Source organism: Phaseolus vulgaris, chromosome 8 (assembly GCF_000499845.2).
Source record: "Phaseolus vulgaris cultivar G19833 chromosome 8, P. vulgaris v2.0, whole genome shotgun sequence".
In the NCBI taxonomy this organism is placed as follows: Eukaryota; Viridiplantae; Streptophyta; class Magnoliopsida; order Fabales; family Fabaceae; genus Phaseolus; species Phaseolus vulgaris.
In genome coordinates this window covers 9,044,285-9,066,077 of record NC_023752.2, presented here as the reverse complement: position 1 = coordinate 9,066,077, position 21,793 = coordinate 9,044,285, and the positions used below count along the sequence as shown (strand labels likewise).

Below are 21,793 nucleotides of genomic sequence, written 5' to 3'. Positions count from 1 at the left end.
ATGTTCTAAGTCAAGAACTCACCAAAACTAGTACCCATTCCAAACTCATATGGAAGCTCCAATTATAGTCAAATTGAACCGAACAAAAAGGAACAAAAGCTAAGCAAACTGAAATAGAATGCTGGAAATTAAAAAGTACCGAACCAAAAGCTGGAAAAAAGAAGAAGAAAGATGAAGAACAGCAAGGAACACAAAAGAACCGAAGCAACACAATTAAAATCTGAAAATGCCGAACCAAAAACAACAAGGAAACAAGCTAAGACAAGGAAATAACAAAAGAAGAAAGGAAGGAGAAGAGAATGCTCATGAAGATGGAAGCAAGGTTGGATGATCACGCCACTAGAAGGATGGTTGCTCCTAGATGAGTGTGCTGCCGCCACTTGAGGACACCATGGATCCTTCAAGATAAGACTAGAGAAGAAGGCTCAAAAGCTCTCCAATGCTCACTCAAAATTTAAGTATAGTTTCTTTACTCTAAATTCCAATCTCAATTTTACAAAGGGAGCACCTCTATTTATAACCTAAGGTGCTGAAATGCAAGCTACACAAATTCAAATTTCCCTCCTAAACAAGTTCTAGAACCGGCGCCAATTACAAGGCATGAGGAAGGTGTGACCTCTTCCTTCACTTTGGCACCTCCTATTCTACTCCTACACCTATCTACTAACGCACCCCCCCCCCCCCCCTCCTAAAGCTCCTAATTAAATACTACAAGATGCTTTAACAAAAGAGGTTTCTAATGTTTCCCTTTAAGCACCTTCAACCAAAGAAATTACAAAAAGAGAAAATAATTGTCCCCTAGTTCCTAAAGCTTTGAACATGCTTCTTATAAGCCTTTGAGGTGGGCTTTGACCTCCATGGGCATCCTCTATTTGTGCCTCTACCTCTTCTTGATCTTGTTGATTGGCCTCCATGTCCACTTGAGCTTGATCTCCATCATACTCCCCGAGTTGGAGAGAATTCGACCACGAATTCTGGAGACCAATGAATGGTCTAAGAACATGATGCATGAGGCGCATGAAAGTACTTGGTGCATTAGTTAGACCAAAAGGCATAACTAACCACTCATATAAACCAAAGTTGGTCTTAAAAGTCGTCTTCCATTCATCACCCGGTTTGATACGGATTTGATTGTAGCCGCTTTTAAGATCAATCTTTGAAAAGATTTTTGAACCATGTAATTCTTCCAACAAATCATCTAGTCTAGGTATGGGATGCCTATACTTAATTGTTATGTTATTGATGGCCCTACAATCCGAACACATTCGCCATGTGCCATCCTTTTTTGGCACTAAGATGATAGGCATAGCACAATGACTCATGCTATCTTGCACCCACCCTTTCTCAATCAAAGCCTCAACTTGTTGGCGAATTTCCTTGGTTTCACTTGGATTGGTCCTATATGCTGGACGGTTTGGTAAAGAAGAGCCCGGTATCAAATCAATTTGGTGCTCAATCCCTCTCAAAGGTGGAAGTCCATTTGGAGGATCTTGAAACACATCTTGGAACTCTTTTACCAAATTTTCCAAGCAATGAGGACTATCAACAAGTGATTCTACTCTAAGAGTTCTAGGGATGGCTAAGAAAAAAGGATGATGAGCCACTATTTCCCTTTCAATGTCACGCCTAGACACAAGGAGTGTAGGCTTAAAACTCTTATCTTTTTTATCTTTTTTATCTTTTTCACTCTCCCTCTTTTTCTTCATGATAACTTGGTCCTCATGGACTTCTCTTGGAGAGAGAGATTTTAAAGTAACCTTGTGACCATGGAATTCAAAAGATAGTTTGTTGGTAAAGCCATCATGTAAAACTTTTCTATCAAATTGCCAAGGCCTTCCCAAAAGAACATGAGTGGCTTCCATGGGCACAACATCACATAATACCTCATCTTTGTATTTTCCAATGGAGAAATGGATGAGGACTTGTTTATTGACAATTATTTCTCCTACCTCACTAAGCCATTGTAATTTGTAGGGCTTTGTATGAGAGATAGTAGGCAATCCAAGCTTACCTACTACTCTTGTACTAGCCACATTTGCACAACTACCCCCATCCACTATCAAAGAACAAATGTTGTTTTGAATAAGACATCTTGTATGGAAAATATTTTCCCTTTGACTTTCATCAAAAGGTTGTGAAACTTGTCCAAGAAGTCTTCTCACAACTAACAAGTCCCCTTCAAGTGGACATTCGCTCTCTTCCTCACTAGATGCATGAGAATGCAATGAATGCTTAGGAGAATCCGAATCATGTTCACTAACTACAATGCCCTCATGCATGTACATACTTCGTTTTGAAGGACAATTTGTAGCTATATGACCATAACCCATACATTTAAAGCATTTAGTATTAGACGTTCTAGTGGGAGACTTAGGTCTAGAAGTAGATGGCTTAGTTTCCTTGGGTTTGAAAGAAGAATCTTTGGAAGGATGTTTAGAAAAAGAATTTTTATTTCTCCAAGACTTGGAGTAGTATCCATCATTGGAAGCATTTTTGAAAGAGTTTTTCTTAGCAAGTTGGGCTTCCACCTTCATTGCAAGATGAACTAAAGAGCCCAATGATGAATACTCTTGTAACTCAACAATGTCTTGAATATCCTTCCTAAGACCACTCACAAACCTAGCAATCATAGCTTCCTCACTTTCTTCTAATTCAATTTTAAGCACAAGCGTCTCAAGCTCCTTATAATATTCATCCACATTTAGGGTGCCTTGTTGAAACCGTTGGAGTCTCAACATGAGGTCTTTCCTAAAATGTGGGGGCACAAACCTAGCGCGCATATGATCCTTTAAAGAGTTCCAAGAGTCCACGGGAGGACCCTTGTGATAGATAATGTCCTTTACAATTCCATGTCACCATTTCATGGCATAATCACTAAACTCTAGGGTGGCTAGCTTAAGCTTATGCTCATCTTGGATCTCATGGATCTCAAATATTTGTTCACACTTAGCCTCTCAATCTAAATATACATTAGGATCACTAGAGCCATTAAAACAAGGAAGCTTGACCGAAGGAAGCCTAGACTTTGCATCTTGATAGAAGCCATTGCCGTAGTGTTGTCTTTCCCCTTGGTGATGATGTCTTTGTCCATGGACTTGGGGTGGAGTTCTCCTTCTCCTATGCTCATCTTCACGGCCAAAATCATTGGAAGAAGCTCTTGTTGAAGGTCTATGATGCTCATCATGGATTGAAGGAGATGGTCTAGCTTGTTGCACCTCCATCTTTTGCAATTTCTCCTCCAAGCGTCTAATGGTTCTTTGAGCTTCATGTAATTCACCAAGGATTGAAGCTTTGGAAGGAGAATTCTGCTTGTATGATGCATCACTTGAAAATCCAGCCATTTGGAATTAAAAACAGCAAACACACAAAAACAACAAACAAGTTAAGAAACAAAAAAAATTAGCAAAAACAGTGAGTGTGTCCAGCAAAAATGCCGAAGTGAAATGAAGCAGAAAAAGAGGTCACTCTCAAAGAAATAATGTCCTTGCACCAATCTGATCTTGAGGTCTTGGAATCCTCAAATGAAAGATGTCAAAGCAAGCACACCAATATCAAAAGCAACCACCACAAAACCAATGAAACAATAAAGACAAACAAGAAAAGGTATAAGCAAAGAAAGGTAATTGCAAAAGGAAAACTATATGTAAGACAAACTCAAAGAGTAAGGAATGAAAGACAATCAAGAAAATAAAGAACTCAATGAGAAAGTAGGCACACAAAAGAATACTTAAGGAAAAGCACTAGAGTAGATGAAGAAAACAAAAAATTTAGCTACTGGAAGATTTTTTTTTTATGCAAATTGTGCTTGATGTTCACTGATTTAACTGGAATGATGTAGAGCGAACTGGATTATGAAATTTAAACCACAGAAACTTCAAGATGTTAACTCAATAATGGCACTGGAATCACTTAAAAACAGTAAGGCAATTAATTGAGATAAATTTTTTAAAATCGCTGCCAGATTACCGTATTCTTTTCGGCAGAATTGTATACTTTTTTTATTTTATTTATCATTTTTTGTGTACTTTGAATTTTTGAGTAATTCTTTTTTCTACTCTTTTCTAACACTTTGAATATCACAAATCCAGAATTTCAGAATTTTTCAGTGAGTAAATCAATTGCAATAAGAAAAAACAGTAAGCACTTTTTTTTTTCAGAAACAGAGGAATCCTAATAGGAATGAAAAAACAGAATTATGAACTAGCAAAGACATAATGGAAAATGATGTATTGGAACTTGTATAGGTCTAGAATACAAGTATGAACTCAAATCTAAAACAGAAAATGCACAAAGGATCAATATCAATTCAGAAAATTATATGACACCAAAGCAAGAAACAATAAAATCAACAAAAGTACTACTAGAAGTGATGACAATTATGGAAAAACAAGACTAAGACAAAACTTGTATGGATTCAAAAAGGAAAATACTCAAACATATGATAGGCAAAAGAATTAAAACAGCAAGCAAACTCAAAATAAACCTAAAACAGAAACTTAAATTGCAAGAAAATTAAAGAGCTCTTGAAATTAAAGTGCTACACAACTCAAAAATTAAACAAGAACACACCTAAACTCTTGATACCACATGATGTGATTCCAATAGCATAGAAGAGAATGATTCTTGACATTCTTAGGAATCAACTTGAGTTGGACAAATGTTAGGCACTTTTTCTTAGAATTGGATCAATGTTCTAAGTCAAGAACTCACCAAAACTAGTACCAATTCCAAACTCATATGGAAGCTCCAATTATAGTCAAATTGAACCGAACAAAAAGGAACAAAAGCTAAGCAAACTGAAATAGAATGCTGGAAATTAAAAAGTACCGAACCAAAAGCTGGAAAAAAGAAGAAGAAAGATGAAGAACAGCAAGGAACACAAAAGAACCGAAGCAACACAATTAAAATCTGAAAATGCCGAACCAAAAACAACAAGGAAACAAGCTAAGACAAGGAAATAACAAAAGAAGAAAGGAAGGAGAAGAGAATGCTCATGAAGATGGAAGCAAGGTTGGATGATCACGCCACTAGAAGGATGGTTGCTCCTAGATGAGTGTGCTGCCGCCACTTGAGGACACCATGGATCCTTCAAGATAAGACTAGAGAAGAAGGCTCAAAAGCTCTCCAATGCTCACTCAAAATTTGAGTATAGTTTCTTTACTCTAAATTCCAATCTCAATTTTAAAAAGGGAGCACCTCTATTTATAGCCTAAGGTGCTGAAATGCAAGCTACACAAATTCAAATTTCCCTCCTAAACAAGTTCTAGAACCGGCACCAATTACAAGGCATGAGGAAGGTGTGACCTCTTCCTTCACTTTGGCACCTCCTATTCTACTCCTACACCTATCTACTAACGCACCCCCCCTCCTAAAGCTCCTAATTAAATCCTACAAGATGCTATAACAAAAGAGGTTTCTAATGTTTCCCTCTAAGCACCTTCAACCAAAGAAATTACAAAAAGAGAAAATAATTGTCCCCTAGCTCCTAAAGCTTTGAACATGCTTCTTGTAAGCCTTTGAGGTGGGCTTTGACCTCCATGGGCGTCCTCTATTTGTGCCTCTACCTCTTCTTGATCTTGTTGATTGGCCTCCATGTCCACTTGAGCTTGATCTCCATCAAACATTCTTAAAAATTGCCTTCAATATCATATCATTCCCATCAGAATTACAAAAAATCTCACTGTCACTGATGGAGATCAAGCTCAAGTGGACATGGAGGCCAATCATCAAGAACAAGAAGAGGTTGAGGCTCAAATGGAGGACGCTCATGGAGGTCAAAGCCCACCTCAAAGGCTTACAAGGAGCATGTTCAAAGCTTTAGGAGCTAATGGACGTTTGTTTTCTCTTTTTGTAATTTCTTTGTTTGAAGGTGCTTAGAGGGAAACATTAGAAACCTCTTTTGTTAAAGCATCTTTAGGTCTTTAGTTAGGAGTCTTAGGGGGGTGTGCGTTAGTAGAGAGGTGTAGGAGTAATAGGGAGGTGTCAAAGTGAGAGAGGAGGTCACACCTTCCTCATGCTTGGCGCCACTTTCATGTATTTGGGGGGAATTTTGAATTTAATTAGCTTTGCATTTCAGCACCTCTAGGCTATAAATTAAGGTGCTGCCTTTGTATTTTTCAGATCTGAATTTTGATTAGAGAAACTATACTCAATTTTTGAGAGAATTGGAGAGCTTTGTGCCTTCCTCACTTAGTCTTATCTTGAGAGTCCAATGGTTACCTCAAGTGGCGGCTTGCACACTCATCTTGGAGTCACCATCCTCTAAGTGGCGTGATCATCCAACCATTCCTCCATCTTCATGAGCTTTCTCTTCTCCTTCCTTCCTTCTCTTTTTATGTTCATGTCTTAGCTTGCTTCCTTTGTTTTTCAGTTCGGCATTTTCAGTTCATATGTGCTTTGCTTCGGTTCATTTGCTTCTTTGCTGTCCTTCATTGTTTCTTCTTCATTTCTAACCTTTTTGTTCGGTGCAATTCTGTTCTTGTGTTGTTTGTTCGGTGCCTTTGCCTTTTCTTCCATTTTGTTCGGTTCAATTTGACAATACATAGAACTTCCATATGAGTTTGGGTTTTGATACTAGTCTTGGTGAGTTCTTGATCATAGAACCTTGATCCAATTCTATCTTAAAGTGCCTATCTCATATCCAACTCAAGATGATTCCTAAGAATGTCAAGAATCATTCATATTGTGCTATTGGAATCATATCAGTCACATTCTCACTCAATGTCACATATATGTAGCATGCATGTTAATAGACATGTCTTAATAAAACATTTTCGTAAAATTAAATATTGAGTGACATTACACATGCATATACAACAAGGTAGTATGAAAGAATCTCCACCATCTAACAGTAATAAAATTAGTTGAACAGATATTAATTTTAACATTTCAATAATTTGCAAATCAAGAAACTCTACAAAAGAAGGTTAAGGTTATTTGGCAAAACTGTTTGAAAAAATAATTAAAAAATAAAAATTAGCTTCAAATTAAAACTTTGTAGTTGAGAGTTGTTAAGTAAACTTATTATATTATGAACGTTTGATAAACTTATATGTTAAAGTAGTTGATAAATATAATTGATATATTAATTTATTTTTTTTAATTTTTATTTATAAGCAAGTAATTTTAAATGTATTTTACCTTCAATTAGTATATAGTTGTTATATTGTTTATTCTATTATGCATCTTAGGCTGTCTTTTTTAATTAAATTTAAAATAAATAAAATACATAACTCTAAATAGATACCATACATTTATTATGTTAATTAATATAATGGCTAGAAAGTGTAATATAAAAAAATGATCATCTTTGAATATCTTGATGTTTAATATCAAAATAATAAAATATTATTACAAATAATATAATAATTGAAATGAATATGTAACATAAAATATATAAAAAAAACTAATTTTTCTTTATTATTATGAAGATTTTATATAATAAAAGCTACAAATAGAAAATATCTTATATTAAAATAATATAATTTCATTTTAGTTGTGAAAAAAAGAAACAAAAATATATAAAAAAAATATCTTTTAATAAATAGTTTAAAGAGAATAGATATAAAAATTAAAAACTAACCATTTTAGAAAATACTATTTTAAGTTGTGTCTCAAAAACATTATAAGTTAATGGCAAAAAAAAACTTATTTACTAAACCTTGATATTAAAATTAGACCAAATTTTCAGTTACTAAAAATTATTATCATATCATTTATAGCCGCATAAAGGGAGGCACATTAATATTGTGTTTACCCAGTTCTTCATAAATGGTATTAAGCATTTATATGTTTTTCATTTTAAGATATTGTTAAGTACTTTTTACTATCTAATTCTTAAGGTACAAACACCTGAGAAATTTCTTAGAACTTTTTTTTTTCAATACAATTTTTATTTGTGTTCACACTTTTCGCTTCAGTGAATAACATTATAAAGGTGATATAATTATGTTTCGTTTTCAAATCTTAAATAATTTAAGTTAAATTTAGTATCTCTGAAATAATACTATAAATATTAAAATTAAAACCCTAATATCCAAAAAAAAATCATAAAATTTTTTTAATCTTTGAAAATTCACTTCTAATTCAGATAAACTTCATCGAACTTCAAAATTTTATCATAATCTACTATAATTATATATACCTTTTGAAAATCTTTCAAAATTTTAAAAATCCATTTTAAATAAAATGAAAAATTTATCTCTAACTATCAATAAAATACTACAAGTGATCATAAATTACTGTTTGTTTCATGATGTCCAATATTTAAATTTTATTTACATTAACCATACATAATCATTAAAAACTCTCTCTCTCTCTCTCTCTATTTCTCATTAATATATATATATATATATATATATATATGATAAAAGCACTAGATAACGGATTACAAAATTGATAAACCAAAAACTTACAAGAAGCACAAGATAGTACACGTTCTTATAGGAGGAGAAAAAAGAATTGTTGATCTTGTTTGACACTGCGGTTGCACGCTGAGCGTGAATCTGAGTGAAGTGAGTTTCACCTCCGAAAAAGGCTCTGAAACTGATGCTACGCAATTTGCCTGCTACATTGTTCATGCAACTAGGTGTAAATTGGGAGGTGTAGGGTGGGTGGGAATATGTGTTGTATATGAATATAGAGTAGGATAAAGAATCTTTTGTATGACTGTATCACCAGTTTTCCTATTCATTACATAGGTGAATAACTTGTTACAGAACTTTTCATTCTGTGCTAAATTTCAAGAATCACTCCAACTATCTGCATCATCATCTTCATCACTTCCAGCCAATGCCTAATTCAATAATTAGCATTAGCTTAGTTAGTTGGTGCTGGGAGAAGGGTTTGAGGAGCAAACGCTTGTTACAGTAAACAGAGTGAGAGACAGACCTGACGAATTGCATTTGCTTTTTCCAGGATGGCAGCAACCCTCAAGTTCGTTTTCGGACCCCAAATGCTGGGTGGTCGGTTCACCGCAGCCGGCCTCAAGTTGAAGGACTGACAAAAAATGTATACACATTTAAAATTTAAAATGTATATACAAAAGTACGAACATCATGAATAATAAGATAAAAGTTCCTAGCTCTAACCTTAGTTCTTATAATTTCTAACAGTGAGTCTCTTTCATCTCCCTTTGCTGCTCTGGGGGGCATCACCCTTTCAGTAACTTTCCTCAACTGCAGTGATTCAAAGGCAGTGTGTCATGCAAGGATTTTAAGACTACATAAAGGGTAAGAGAACAAGAAAACTGTCATTACCCTGCTTTTGTCAAGAGCAGCTACAGGATCAATTACAGGATCTTGGGGAAGAGGACGCTTATTCTTTGGTTTTCCATCTGGCATCTCAGTCCGAGCAGATGTATCCAATGGAGACGCCATTTCTCCATCTGAAGGCAGCATACTGTGATTTGAGTGCTCAATTCCTGGACTGGGAGGGGACACGGGTGAGATTGAAGTATCTTCTTGTATCCTCCCTTCCAGATTAAGTGAAGACTGCTTAGGAATTTTAACTTCTAAACTGGTCCCTTCCATTAACAGTCTCGGAGTTTGTGCTGGTTTCTCTTTTGGAGAAAGGGGAACATCTTCATGTAGCACCAAATGCAATTCTCCAGGTCTATCCATTTTAACTGCTAAGCTGTCACCTTCCGTTAACTGACTTGGAGATTGTGTTGGTTTTTCTTGCTGAAAAATAGGATCAGCCTCAGAAATAGCACACACAGCAGGCAGCGTTGATGAGTATGGATTTGAATTCAATGTTTTTTCTCCCTCCGAAGCAACAATATAGCCAAGTGGAGGCCTGTCCCGGAATGCTAAGAAAGGGTTTTGTATCTGGCTTTGCTCTGCTACCAGGAAATTATATTGACCATTTGCTTCATTTAACATTACAGGAAATTGAAAAGGAATAGCAACAGGATTCTCTGAAATTCCCGCAGAAACCCCAGAAGAATGTTGATACTTATTGCTTTGCATAGCCATGACAGGTAAAAATAGATTCTGATATGGCAGGGTTTCTTTCTCAGAAGTAAATAAACCAAATTGAGACTTATCATCAGGTTTATTTGGCTGTATTGGTTGGAGTGAGGCTAGACTTGCTTCTTCTCTCTGTGTAACCAGGGAAGCATGTTGAACCTTGCCCGTTCTCCATTGCATTGGAGGCAGAGGGGGCATAGGTGCCATCTCCTCAAGATGTTTTTTAGTTGCCTTGCGTATGAAGTCAGAAATAAGTGGTTCTGATGGATCCATGACATGTTTTGTTGGGTTAATTCGTTGATCAGATGACCTTCGAGGGTCTTGGTCCAAACAAACAGGCACTGTTTTCAGGTCATTGATCGAAGAGCTATATTGGATTTTCTCAAGAGATGAATGCTCAATATTATTCCACATTCCAGAATCAGGAGGATAGCATGGAACTGATCTGTTCATGTCTGATGGAAATTCAGTAGAAGCAATATCTACTTGATCCACTACCTTCTGGGCTGCTAATTCTGTCAAAGATTCTCTATTATCCACCTCATTAACTATCATCTCCTTCTCATGAGGATCTGCTAAAATAGAAAGAGATTCTTCCAACTTTGTAAGGTTACTCATTGGAGATGATATTACATCAGAAGACGGGGGTTCAATATGACCATCATCTTCAACTACATCCAAACTGCAGGTGGATACACTTATTTCTTCTTCACCGAATAACCTTGGCGCCTCTTCAAAATTTCCTTGCTGATCAGGATGCGGAACTTCAATTTCTGCTAAATCTGGTTTGTTTCCGTGTGTAAAATCTAAGCATGGCTCCTTTGTAAAACTACACTTAGGTGTAATCTCTGCAGCAGGAAGCAGATCTTCTGAGTTCAATTGGGTAGCTATATTATCGTCCTCAGATTTTAAATCTCGGCCATCAAGCAACAGCTTAGTACCTGGATTCAGGTCTACTTCCACTGCTGGGCAAATTGGATCCTCCCCATGAATATCAACATCTTCACTAACCAACATTTCAGAAGAGTATTCATTAGGAGATTCTTCCTGCATAACTTCAATCTCAGAATGATCACCACATTCACCTTCATGAGCTAAGTTTAATTCATTAGAAACTTGTAACAGAGCATTATAATGGACATAAGGATCACAGACATTCAAATTGTTTGAAGGATTGTTATCAAAGGAAACCACTGGGCAAGCATCATCTCTTATTGGGTAGAGAGTATCAGGTCTGGCCACTATAGATTCAACAAGACACTCCTTTTCTTCATCATCTTCTATTCTTAAATGAAGTTCAGGGCCAGATGGTGTTTCATCTGATTGACTCTGTGCAGGTAGGGATGCTGGTGATGCAGCCCCAAGATCATAAGACACCGATGAATGTCCGGAATCTATCAGACCAGCAGTGACTGGTATAGAATCAGAAATCGCTTCACGCCGAACATGAGCATCATCATGCATGACAAACTCACGACAATAAGTCGTTTGCAACTCATAAGTTGGGAGAAACTGGTTGGATGGCATATCTTCAATCTGCGATGTGGAGTTTCCCATAGATTGAAAATCTGAAAACTGCACTTGTGATTGAGAATGTTCCACATTTCTAACTCTTGTGAATGAACAATTATCATCGGATTCCCAGGAGGTTCCAGTTGAAGGAGAATCTAACAACAGACCTTGCCCTTCATTATGCTCTCCAATTCTATCTTGTTCAAAAGAACTAATTTCTTCAGAAGTTGAAGAGTCTCCAAATGATTGAGAATCTGAAAACTGAGCTTGCATTTGAGGCTCTCCTTTGCCACTTGAATCTGTTAAATTTTGAATATCTAATAAGCTATTCATAGGTCCATACTCATTATCTGTTTCCAATTCAGGCTCCATGGTAGCTAATGCATCCATATAATCATCAACCTCGCTAGTCACATCATCAGAGTGGTAGCTACATTCTCTTTTCTTTTCTTCATCAAAAACCAATTCTGCTTCATCAATTACCTTGAGATAATTCGAAGACATTTCCTCTGTTACACCACCCGAGATTTGTTCATTCACCTCCATAATATATCCACTTGTCTCCCTATCCATTTCTGTGTATGGGTTCAGTTCTAGTTCCTGCTCATTCTGTGTTGAACACAAGTTTTCATTTCCCAAAGACCTATTCAAGGAAGTAATGCTACTGATTTCAAGAGTTTTAATCCCACTTTGACTATCATCTAACACCAATTGCCCAGGCTGTGGAATTTCACATACCAGTTTATGATCAGGTGAGTGAATTTCCAGAATTTTCTCCATGTAACTTTTGTCAGTTTTTGCTTCAACTGCAGATCCATTCAACTGTTTCTTTTTCAACTTCACCAAACGAGCAGGATCACTAAAAGCATTCTCAATACGCTCCTCGAGAAACAACTCATGCAGTCTGCAATAATGATCGAATTTTGTGTCAATAAATAACCATTTAAAGACCTTGCATTTCTAAAACCAGAAGATAATTAATGTGCCAAAATAAAATTATTGGAGCTCACTTTGCATGTGATGGTACAACTTCTGGGGTTTCACCATTCTGCAGTCGTGTTGCTTTCTTTTGCTGGATACAAGAAAAAAACTATATATAATATGTAATGAAAGTTGCAGATATTCAATTTTCCATAAATTGTTTTCTGTGCTATTTAAGTCTATTTTCCAGAAAATTGTGATATGAAGTTGTAGAATCAGCAATTAGTACCTTAATTTTACGAATTTTCTTTTCCCTTTGAACTTCTCCTGTTGCTGTTCCAGAGGAAGCAGACTTCACTGTAAAGAACGAGGGATCAGTATAACGCTTCAGACATGCCCCAGCCCCAGCAACATCAAACCTTTCAGGGCCAAAAGAAAAAAACACAAATTTCAAATATCTATAACAAAAGTTACTAAGTATAGTAGTAAATCCTCTATTTGTGCTTGAATTTGTTTCTAAGAATCTGGACACCATACTTGTCCAGAAGGAACAATCTTGGAGGACCACGACATTCTTCATATGAATCCATTATAAATCGAGGTAAGTCTCCTCGGGTAACAAGATTGTGTTCAGACCGAAGATTGGGATGCCATTCAATTCCTGCAATGCAGAAACATGTTAAAATTTGTCAACGGAACATTATCACCTATGGGTGAAATATTGGAGACACAAACAATAATCAAAAGGACTATACTGATTAATATAACCTCCATTTGTATAAATTGATGAATGATGAGTTAGTGACCGAAAATCTTTCTCAAGTGCTGGAACTTCAGCCTCGAGCTGTTGAACACGAGATATAAGACTGTGACCTCTTGCAGTAGTAGCCATTACCTCTTCATGCAAGTCATGGAACATCTCAGCAGCAAATCTGACAAAAAAGTACAGTTAAATGCAGAAAAATTAAAATAGTAGCAGAAAGAATTATATTTTAAAATTCTAAATATTGATGTGGAACACACTACAAAATGGAATTAAGTTTCTAATAATGGATTGCAAGGAAAAAAAATTACATGATTACTGCCACTCTTATGAGATACATAAATTTTCCTACCAGAAACATTTTAATAAAATCCACAAGATTAAGCTCCTGTTTGATAATTTTTTTTATTTTAAAACACTGGAAATGTCTGTTCACGTAGCTTCTTCATACAAACACTGTTTTTTTTCAAATTTATTTTCAATTTAATTGTTTTCAAAACTGAAAAACATAATTACCTACAGGCCGTCTCTGTTTTCGCTTTTGCTTTCTTAATTCTGGGAACAAGGAAACAGTTAATTCTATTTCTCATTCTCTAAAAGGTTTTCAAATTAATATTACGAAACATGTTTTTTCTTCTTATTTTGTTCTTCAAAACAGTTTTTTAAAACTATTTTAAAAATAAAAAACCAAAAAACAATCAACTAGGGCTTAAGCCACCTGGGCTCAGTTCACGATGGTTGTTGATAGATCCTAAGATTGACCCTCACTCCTTATCCATGAAAGAAAAAATCACAACATCCGTAATTCTAGCCAGCTTAAATATTACTTATTTTTTTCTGCAGTGATTTTAAAGAAAAATCTATAGATACCCAAAAGCATAATTCAAAAGCATAAACAGTCCAATCATATTTAAACCAAACAACTCCATTTCAGGCAAATCGAAAACCTCATTCCAGAAACTTAATCAAAGAGTTGTAATATACCCATCGTTAAATCAAACACCTACATAAAAGCCATCCAACATCTTTCCATCCTCCACCCAGAAATTAAAACAGTCTATGCAGGGCTTTTTTTTTCTCGCTTTTCATCCTTTAAAGAAAGTGGCAACTTACAAAGCAAGAAGAACCAAAAGCTAATGAAAATCAAGGAAAAAAACACACAAAAAACGACAAATTAAAACCAAAACGGAAACAAAATCCAAATCTAATCTCATGGATCAGATTCGACTACTAAAACACACAACACATAAATCAAACAACAACCACAAAGTATGTCAAAACGGAGAACAAAAAGAAAATCGATTCATTCACCAACTCCATCCACCCGAACCAGCTAACAAAGTTCCAAACAGACCAAAAATAAATAAATATAAAACTAGCTAAATTAAAGCTCCTTCCTCTAACAAACTCCATCGTCAACAACTGAACAACAATTAAATTTAAAATGTTTCATTAATGGAGATATTTCTTTCTTCAAACTCAGCAAGACTCCTTTAAACCCAGCGCGATAAAGGAAACCTTGAGCGCAACTGCAACTACTGAGCAACCACAAGATGGAAGAAGCAGTTACAGAAAGAGAAGTTAGAGAGAGAATGTGAACTGACTGAGCGAGGTCGCCGAGCTGGCGCAGAAAGCCTACGAGTCCGGCCATTGCAACAGCTTCCAGGAGCGCTTCGGAGTCATTGCTATCGGCGGCGCCGTACAGCTCCGGATCCGTCAGTGCGTGCGCACTCCGAATGTGGTGCCTGCAAAGTGGCATTCTCCAAGATAGTGCAATTGCGAAACCCTGGCGTTTTTTGATCTTCTCTCCGGCAGAGAGCTGCTTTTTCCGGTGGTTTTGCAGTGGGAATGAAAGAGACAAAGAGAAGAGAGAGACTTTAGTTTTTTTTTTTTACATTAAAAAAAATTGAATATGAATTATATACAAGGTGGAATGCGTGTAAGTTAGAGACGTGAAGAGGGTGATGGTGTCTGTTATGAGTGGAAGTGATATATTTATTTTCTATTTATTATTTTGCTGCGAAACGGTTAAAAATACAGTTAAAATACTTTATTTGTATTTCTCACTCTATTTACTCTCTACCTATATATTTATACAATTTAATATATAGAGTTTAATGGTTGAATAAATATATCAATAATATAAAAAAAAGTATTGATAATGTAACCTAAAGAAGAAAAAAAATGCTTATAGTGATTATATAAAAAAAATAAATCTGAGAGGGTGATGTAATAATGGTGTCACGTTTCTGATCTTTGGTAGAGCGCGCATTGTGGCGCTTATGATGCGGTAGGTAGTATTGGATCATGTTGCTTTTGGATTTCGTTACAATAATAATATAATAATGACAAATATTATTCACTTTATATAGAAATATTCATTAAATAATTAAAAATAATCATTTAAAAATATAATTTGTGATTTTTTTAATACACTTTTAATTAGGGGGTGGTAAAGCGGGTCGGCCTACCTCGCATAGGCCCGCAAAATGCGGGCTGGTTTTCATGACCCGTCCCTCATGCGGGTTGGCCAGCGGGCTTGCGGATCAATCCGTTTTTTTTTGGAACGTAAAGGAGGAGTGGAGGCAGGTGTGCAGCAGCGAAGCGACAGTAGCGCACGACAATTGCAGGCGAAGCCACGTGGAGTCGCAAGCAAAGCGAGCGACAACGCTGCAAAGGAAAGTGCGTGTGTTGTGAGCATTTTTGGACCTGCGTTGTGTTTGGAGTGAAAACATAGTTTTCTTTCACTCAAAGTTGTCACTCCTCCACTAGATCATTGTTGGCAAGTCAATTAATTATTTTTTTTTGTGGGCTACGGGCCAGTTCGCCCTGCCCCGCTGCTGATCCGTGCGGACCGTGGATTATATGGAGCAGACTAATGCGGGTCAGCGGATTGAAAACATCAGCCTGCCCCACAAGAAGTTTTAGATTAAGACTAATATTGACTTACTGTGTAAATCCCACACTAATTTGTGTTTTACTTCCTCTACTTGCTATGGTGATTAATCCAATGCCCATATCCATAAATTTTTTATAAGTATTCTGAAAAATAAAAAATAAAATAAATCGGTCTTATGTGTCCTTCTTAAGTATTTCTTTCTAATCTCAAAACAAATAATATTTTGAATTTTAAAGTTTAATTAATATATTTTTCATATACTTATACAGTCTGTTGAATTTAATGGTGTCCATTATTAGTATTGTAGATATCAATTATCACTGCATTTATGTTTTATAGTCCAAATACTAATGTTTCCCTTATATTACATTCTGAATTTATATGTATTGATTTTAAACATTTTAAGAAATTAAGGTAAACCTACACAATTTAAATTTATGGAAAATAATTAATATATTTTACTTTCGTTTTCTTATAAAGTGTTATATAAAAATAATTTATCTTAAACTTAAATATCAGTAAATTGATCTTACTATTAAATATTGTTTGGTTGTTTAAAATCGTCTCTTGCTTAATTTGTTTTTAGTTATTAATATGTTTGTCTTGAAAGCATTGAATGATAGCAAGATGACTTTTTTTTATAAAAAAACTATTATGTTAGGTATGAGAGACTATCAAGTTGATTGTTTTATATCATATTTTTATCTTTTTATGTTGTTAAGGAGAGTTATTTTATCTTAACATAGGTTAGACAATAGGCGGTTAGTCAATGAACTGGTAGTCAGTGGACGATCTTTTTTTCTTTATATAGTCATAGAGGATTATGAGATATATTTCAATGAAATAACACTTTTCTTTTTCTATCTCTTTTCTCTTTCCTTTTTCTTCTCTCACATTCGTCTCGCTATTCTGTCATAGAACATAGCAACTTAGTTTCTCTTCTTGTTGTGTTTTTCTGTTATCGTATCAAGAGCAAAAGAAGTTTTCTTCAAAACAGATCCTTTTCTTTCTTGACTCTTTATTTTTTTATTTCTTTCTACTTCATGGCAAATCTTTTTAAAAATTGTTTGTTTGATCCAAGCAAGAATCCTACCACTTGCCTTGTTCAACCCGTTCTTGATGGTAATAATTACTATTTGTGGAGTCAGTCCATGGTAATAATTACTCTGTCACTGAGGAGTTTGTTTTATAAAACATGGTTTCCCCTCACAAGACAACAAAAATGCTTTTTTTTTTTCAAAAACAAAAAGGGTTGTGTTCACTGCGAGAGGAATGGTCATGCTGTGGAAGTCTTCTATAGGAAACATGGGTTTCCTCCTGGGTACAAATTCAATAATTTGAGACAAAGCATCAACAATGTTGAAGCTGTGTGAGAAAGCACTAAAGATGTTGTGTTGCATTTTTCTATGATATGATTTTAAACTCACGCAACAACAATATGAGATGCTCTTAGCTTTCATTTAGAAATTAGAATTTGATAACAATGTTGATTCAACACATATCAATCAATTTGGATCTGTCCTCACATCAATGGATCACAATTCCAATATCAATGGTAAGATTGAAGCTGAAATGTTCTTTGTTAATATCTTTGAGAAAAATATAAATTGGTGGATTATTGATTCGGGAGACAATGATATGTGTGTTTCTCCTTAAAGATTTTTTTTGTCTTACCATACCATTGATCCTATTATTGTTAAATTGCCAACTAGAAAACAAATTAAGGCCACTCATAAAGGTATTGTAAAAATAACTGATAAATTATTCTTACAAGATGTTTTATGTATACCAAATTTTAGTTATAATTTGATTTGTAATCTTGAGCTCATCTTTTTTTCAAAATCTTGTACTATTTAGGATATGAAGACCAAAGAGAGATTAGTATAGTTGAAGTTGGGTTGTATGTTATAAGTTCTCAAAATAATCTTTCATGCTGCTTAAATACATAAAGATGTTGCTATAAGCTGTTATGAAGTCGAGTACAGAGCTCTTGTTACAACAACCTGTGAAATTCAATGATTGAGGTATCTTTTGAATGATATTTGTATCGTACATAAAGATTATGTTCTTCTATATTGTGGTAACAAGTCTGCTATTCAGATAACATCTAATCAAGTTATGCATGAGAGAACCAAACATATTGAGATCGATTGTCACATTATGCGTGCGAAAATCAACCAACAATAGTCTGTTGAAGATCTTGCTTATATCCTTCAAAAATCAATTAGTTGATATTCTCACAAAATATTTGCCTCCTACTAATTTCAACATCATTTGTTCCTAGTTGGGAGTGTTTAACTTGTACTCCGAGCTAGCGAGGGTCTCTTAACATAGGTTAGACGGTAGGTGGTTAGTCAATATGTGGTCTATTTTTCTTTATATAATCATAGATGACTGTAAGGTATAATTCAAGGAAATAATACTTTTCTTTTCCATCTCTTTTTTTTCTCTCACATTCACATTGCTACTATGTCACATGACAGAACACAACTTAATTTTTCTTCTTGTTGCGTTGTTCAAACTTAGTATAAAAAATATTATTGTTCATGTTGATTTTTTTCATTAATTAATCATGGTTTATAGAAGTTAATTAGTTATAATAATTATTCTATATAAAAAAAATTATATTCACAATTTTGATTAACTTTCAAATGCCTTAGAAAAATTGTTAGTTGAGCAAGATGAAAAAGACTTTTGAGACCGAGAAGTAATTAACTCTTCAACTAAATCACATTACTTTTCTCTGTGTATGTTTTTCTTATTTTTCTTTGTTAACATTTTAACTGTGTGAATTACTTTATAGTAGACTATTGGAATGAGTTTGTTGAAATTATTTTCACTATAATCATTAAATATTATAATATAATTTAGTTTAATTTATTTAAATCATTATATAGTTAGTAGTTTTATCTAAATATTTTAAAATCTCAGTTGAGTATTATATGTGTACCCAAAGCATAATTATGAATGAAGAAGATTTTGAAGGTATATGAATAAATAGAAGAGGTAGGTGTACGATAGCATATTCACTTTCAACATCAAATGGAACACTTTTTTGGAGTAAAAGGAGACAATGTTGGAACTTGGGTATACCTGATTGTGACTCCAATTTATTATTCTGGAACTTATCTACTTCTCATGCTCTCAACTTATATTGTTTTGTTTACAGAGACAAGTTAGCAAACATAGGTTTGCCTTAAAAAAACATAAATTACAAAAATGTTGTACATTTTTTTAAACATAATTTCTTTTAATTGTTTTATAAGATAGAATCACTTTTAATTTAATTTTAGATAAGTGGCAGATATTTTATCATATAAGTAAAACCAATTGGTTTATTAAATTTCAAATAAGTATGATTAGAGAAATTGTGCGTTTGTTAAGGAAGAGCTTTTGACAACGTAGTTTGATCAGACATGAAAATTCGGCGTCCGTGTGGACCCAATGGGATAGTCCGTGTAATTATAGAAATCACTTTTTCTGCTTTTTTGTTTACTTTCCCTTTTTCGGTATTCAAAGCGTTATTTATTACTCTCTTTCTCTTGGTCATATTTACAAACAGAAAATAATTATGAACAATAAACAATTTCAGAAGATTAGACACTGACATTAACATTTTTTTTTTCTTTTTTTACTTTCAAGCTTGATCTTTACCCACCTTTAGATGTTAAGTTTTTAATTTGATTTGAAGGAAAAATTGGCCAATTAGTTAATTTTTTTTTTCTAATTCTCTATATCATAGGATAATCTCACTTATGAATATGTAGAAATCGATTACAAATCTTTCACAACATAAATATGTCTCACAATATCTATCTAAATATAGAGCCTAAATAATATTGTATAATATCTTGATCATACATTCAATATCCAAAAAATAAATGAAAATAAATGTCTACACATTATATTCTATGTTGTTATATCTATTATTTAAAGGTGGATAATTTCATAATGCCGCTTCTTTTTATTTATTTTATTTTTGAATGATATCTACCTGAATGTATATTTAAAAAGGGACGGTATGTTTATTAAATAAGAAGTAATTTCGTATAATAATAAATATACAATTAATAAATAGAACCTATATTTTATATACTAAATAGTCTCATTATTATAGATTAAGTATTACTATAGATTAATGTCACAATTGTTTTATTTTATAGTTATTACTCTATTATATAGTTATTACTCTAAGTATAACATCATTTATTACTTATAATCATAATATGTTGTAGAATTTTGTTCCTTATTTTAGAAGATCATTTTAAAGACTCTAAATGTGATAATAAGTAGTGAAAGATCAATAATTGTATTATTTTGTTTTTTTAAGGACATTTCGAAACAAAGACTTGTATGATGTCACTTAGGTAACACTACAAGCATAAGAAGAGAGAGAAATTCTCTCAAAGGCACCACCTAGAGAGATTCTCATCCAACCAATTCTTGAAGAGGCATAAATACTTTTTTTTCTGAGATCAAGACTGACTCATCTAAGACCTTTTTCGATCGAGTGGGATCAAGCTTAAATGTCTCATTGAGTTTTTTTGTGAAGAACACAGTCACTTTAGTGACACTGAATGACTTGTTAAGTTCGTTCATGGTACTGCAAACATAAGTACTAGTTTTCGGTCAATAGACGGGATTTGAATTGGTACGAGGTGGGAAGTTGTTTAAGATAAGCAACGCGCTTGCTTCGATGAATGAGGTTTGGGAAGTTGTTTGGATTGTAGTAGTTAACGAGGTTTGAAAGCATAGAAAAAGGGTAATTTTTAAAGGGAAATAGTAAATGTACTGGAAACTTTTGCTTTGTTTCAATTAAAGACTTAGTCATGAGTTACATCCAAGTCACAATTTGCGAATTTTTCCTTTTCTGATTGGTGCATAAATCCGTTGGTTTGTATGAGGATGATCCCATGACGTATTCATTTAAGTTGTATGACTATTTCCCCTAGATGTCTTCCTCTGGGTTAGCTAGGATAGTTCTGTTTAGGCAGACTTTGGAGTAAGTTTTGTGATCAAGATTATGGGTGGATTCATGTATAAGGGTTGAATCATCTCTAAAGTAATTCATATTTATTTATTTTTTATTACTGATAAAAAAAAATAAACGTTCTAACACTGTAAGTTTGATTTTGAAGAAAAAAAAAGTTAAAATTGATTAATTATACGAGGTATTGTAATTTTTGTTGATAAATAAATAAAAATCTTATTTAAGTTTCTTACATATAAACTATACGAATTAGTCTCTCAATAACAAAATGATACTCAATTTAGTGAGTTCTTAAAATTACAATTTAATAACAATGTAGTCTTAACAACGAAACCTATCACACTTTTTAAAATCAAAACTTTTATTAAAACTAAACAAACAGCATGTTCACAAACCTAATAAATAATTTAAAAACAATACTTCACAAATGGAGAAGTAATGAGAAAACATATATTTATCTTAATAAAAGTTGGTGATCGTGACACAATTTATATAATGATGTATATATTTTGAATGAATCTGTCCCCAAACAAAAAATAATGGTTAAGTTTCTTCCAATACATTTTTCTGGAAAATATTTACATACATTTTTTTTTTTGTTTTCTCACTCTCTTCAAGTAATTCTCTGAACTTTGGAAAAAAAGATATGAAAAGGTTCGGTTTGGTTAGGTACATGTAAGATTGAAATTGGGAAAGTGCTTTTCAATACCATGAGAGAACTGTGGAAGCGCTTTTTTGGT

At 33.9% G+C, this 21,793-nt stretch overlaps 1 protein-coding gene across 2 annotated transcripts; it reads right to left on the bottom strand.

Annotated features, from left to right (window-relative positions):
- Nucleotides 1-8,363: 8,363 nt before the first annotated feature.
- On the bottom strand, nucleotides 8,364-15,110 carry LOC137825876 (protein SCAR2). 2 transcript variants are annotated; one of them, XM_068631673.1, is made up of 9 exons: nucleotides 14,769-15,110; nucleotides 13,170-13,333; nucleotides 12,939-13,062; nucleotides 12,691-12,820; nucleotides 12,491-12,552; nucleotides 9,258-12,384; nucleotides 9,090-9,176; nucleotides 8,890-8,997; nucleotides 8,364-8,794 (listed from the first exon to the last, which is right to left on the bottom strand). In XM_068631673.1, the coding sequence occupies exons 1-9, from the start codon at nucleotides 14,921-14,923 to the stop codon at nucleotides 8,741-8,743; spliced, it is 4,011 nt and encodes a 1,336-aa protein (XP_068487774.1). In that variant the 5' UTR covers nucleotides 14,924-15,110; the 3' UTR covers nucleotides 8,364-8,740. The 2 variants fall into 2 exon arrangements, with proteins under 2 accessions (XP_068487774.1, XP_068487775.1); XM_068631674.1 differs by lacking the exon at nucleotides 14,769-15,110 and having other exon boundaries at nucleotides 12,691-12,758; nucleotides 13,170-13,309.
- Between the last annotated feature and the right edge of the window lie 6,683 nt (nucleotides 15,111-21,793).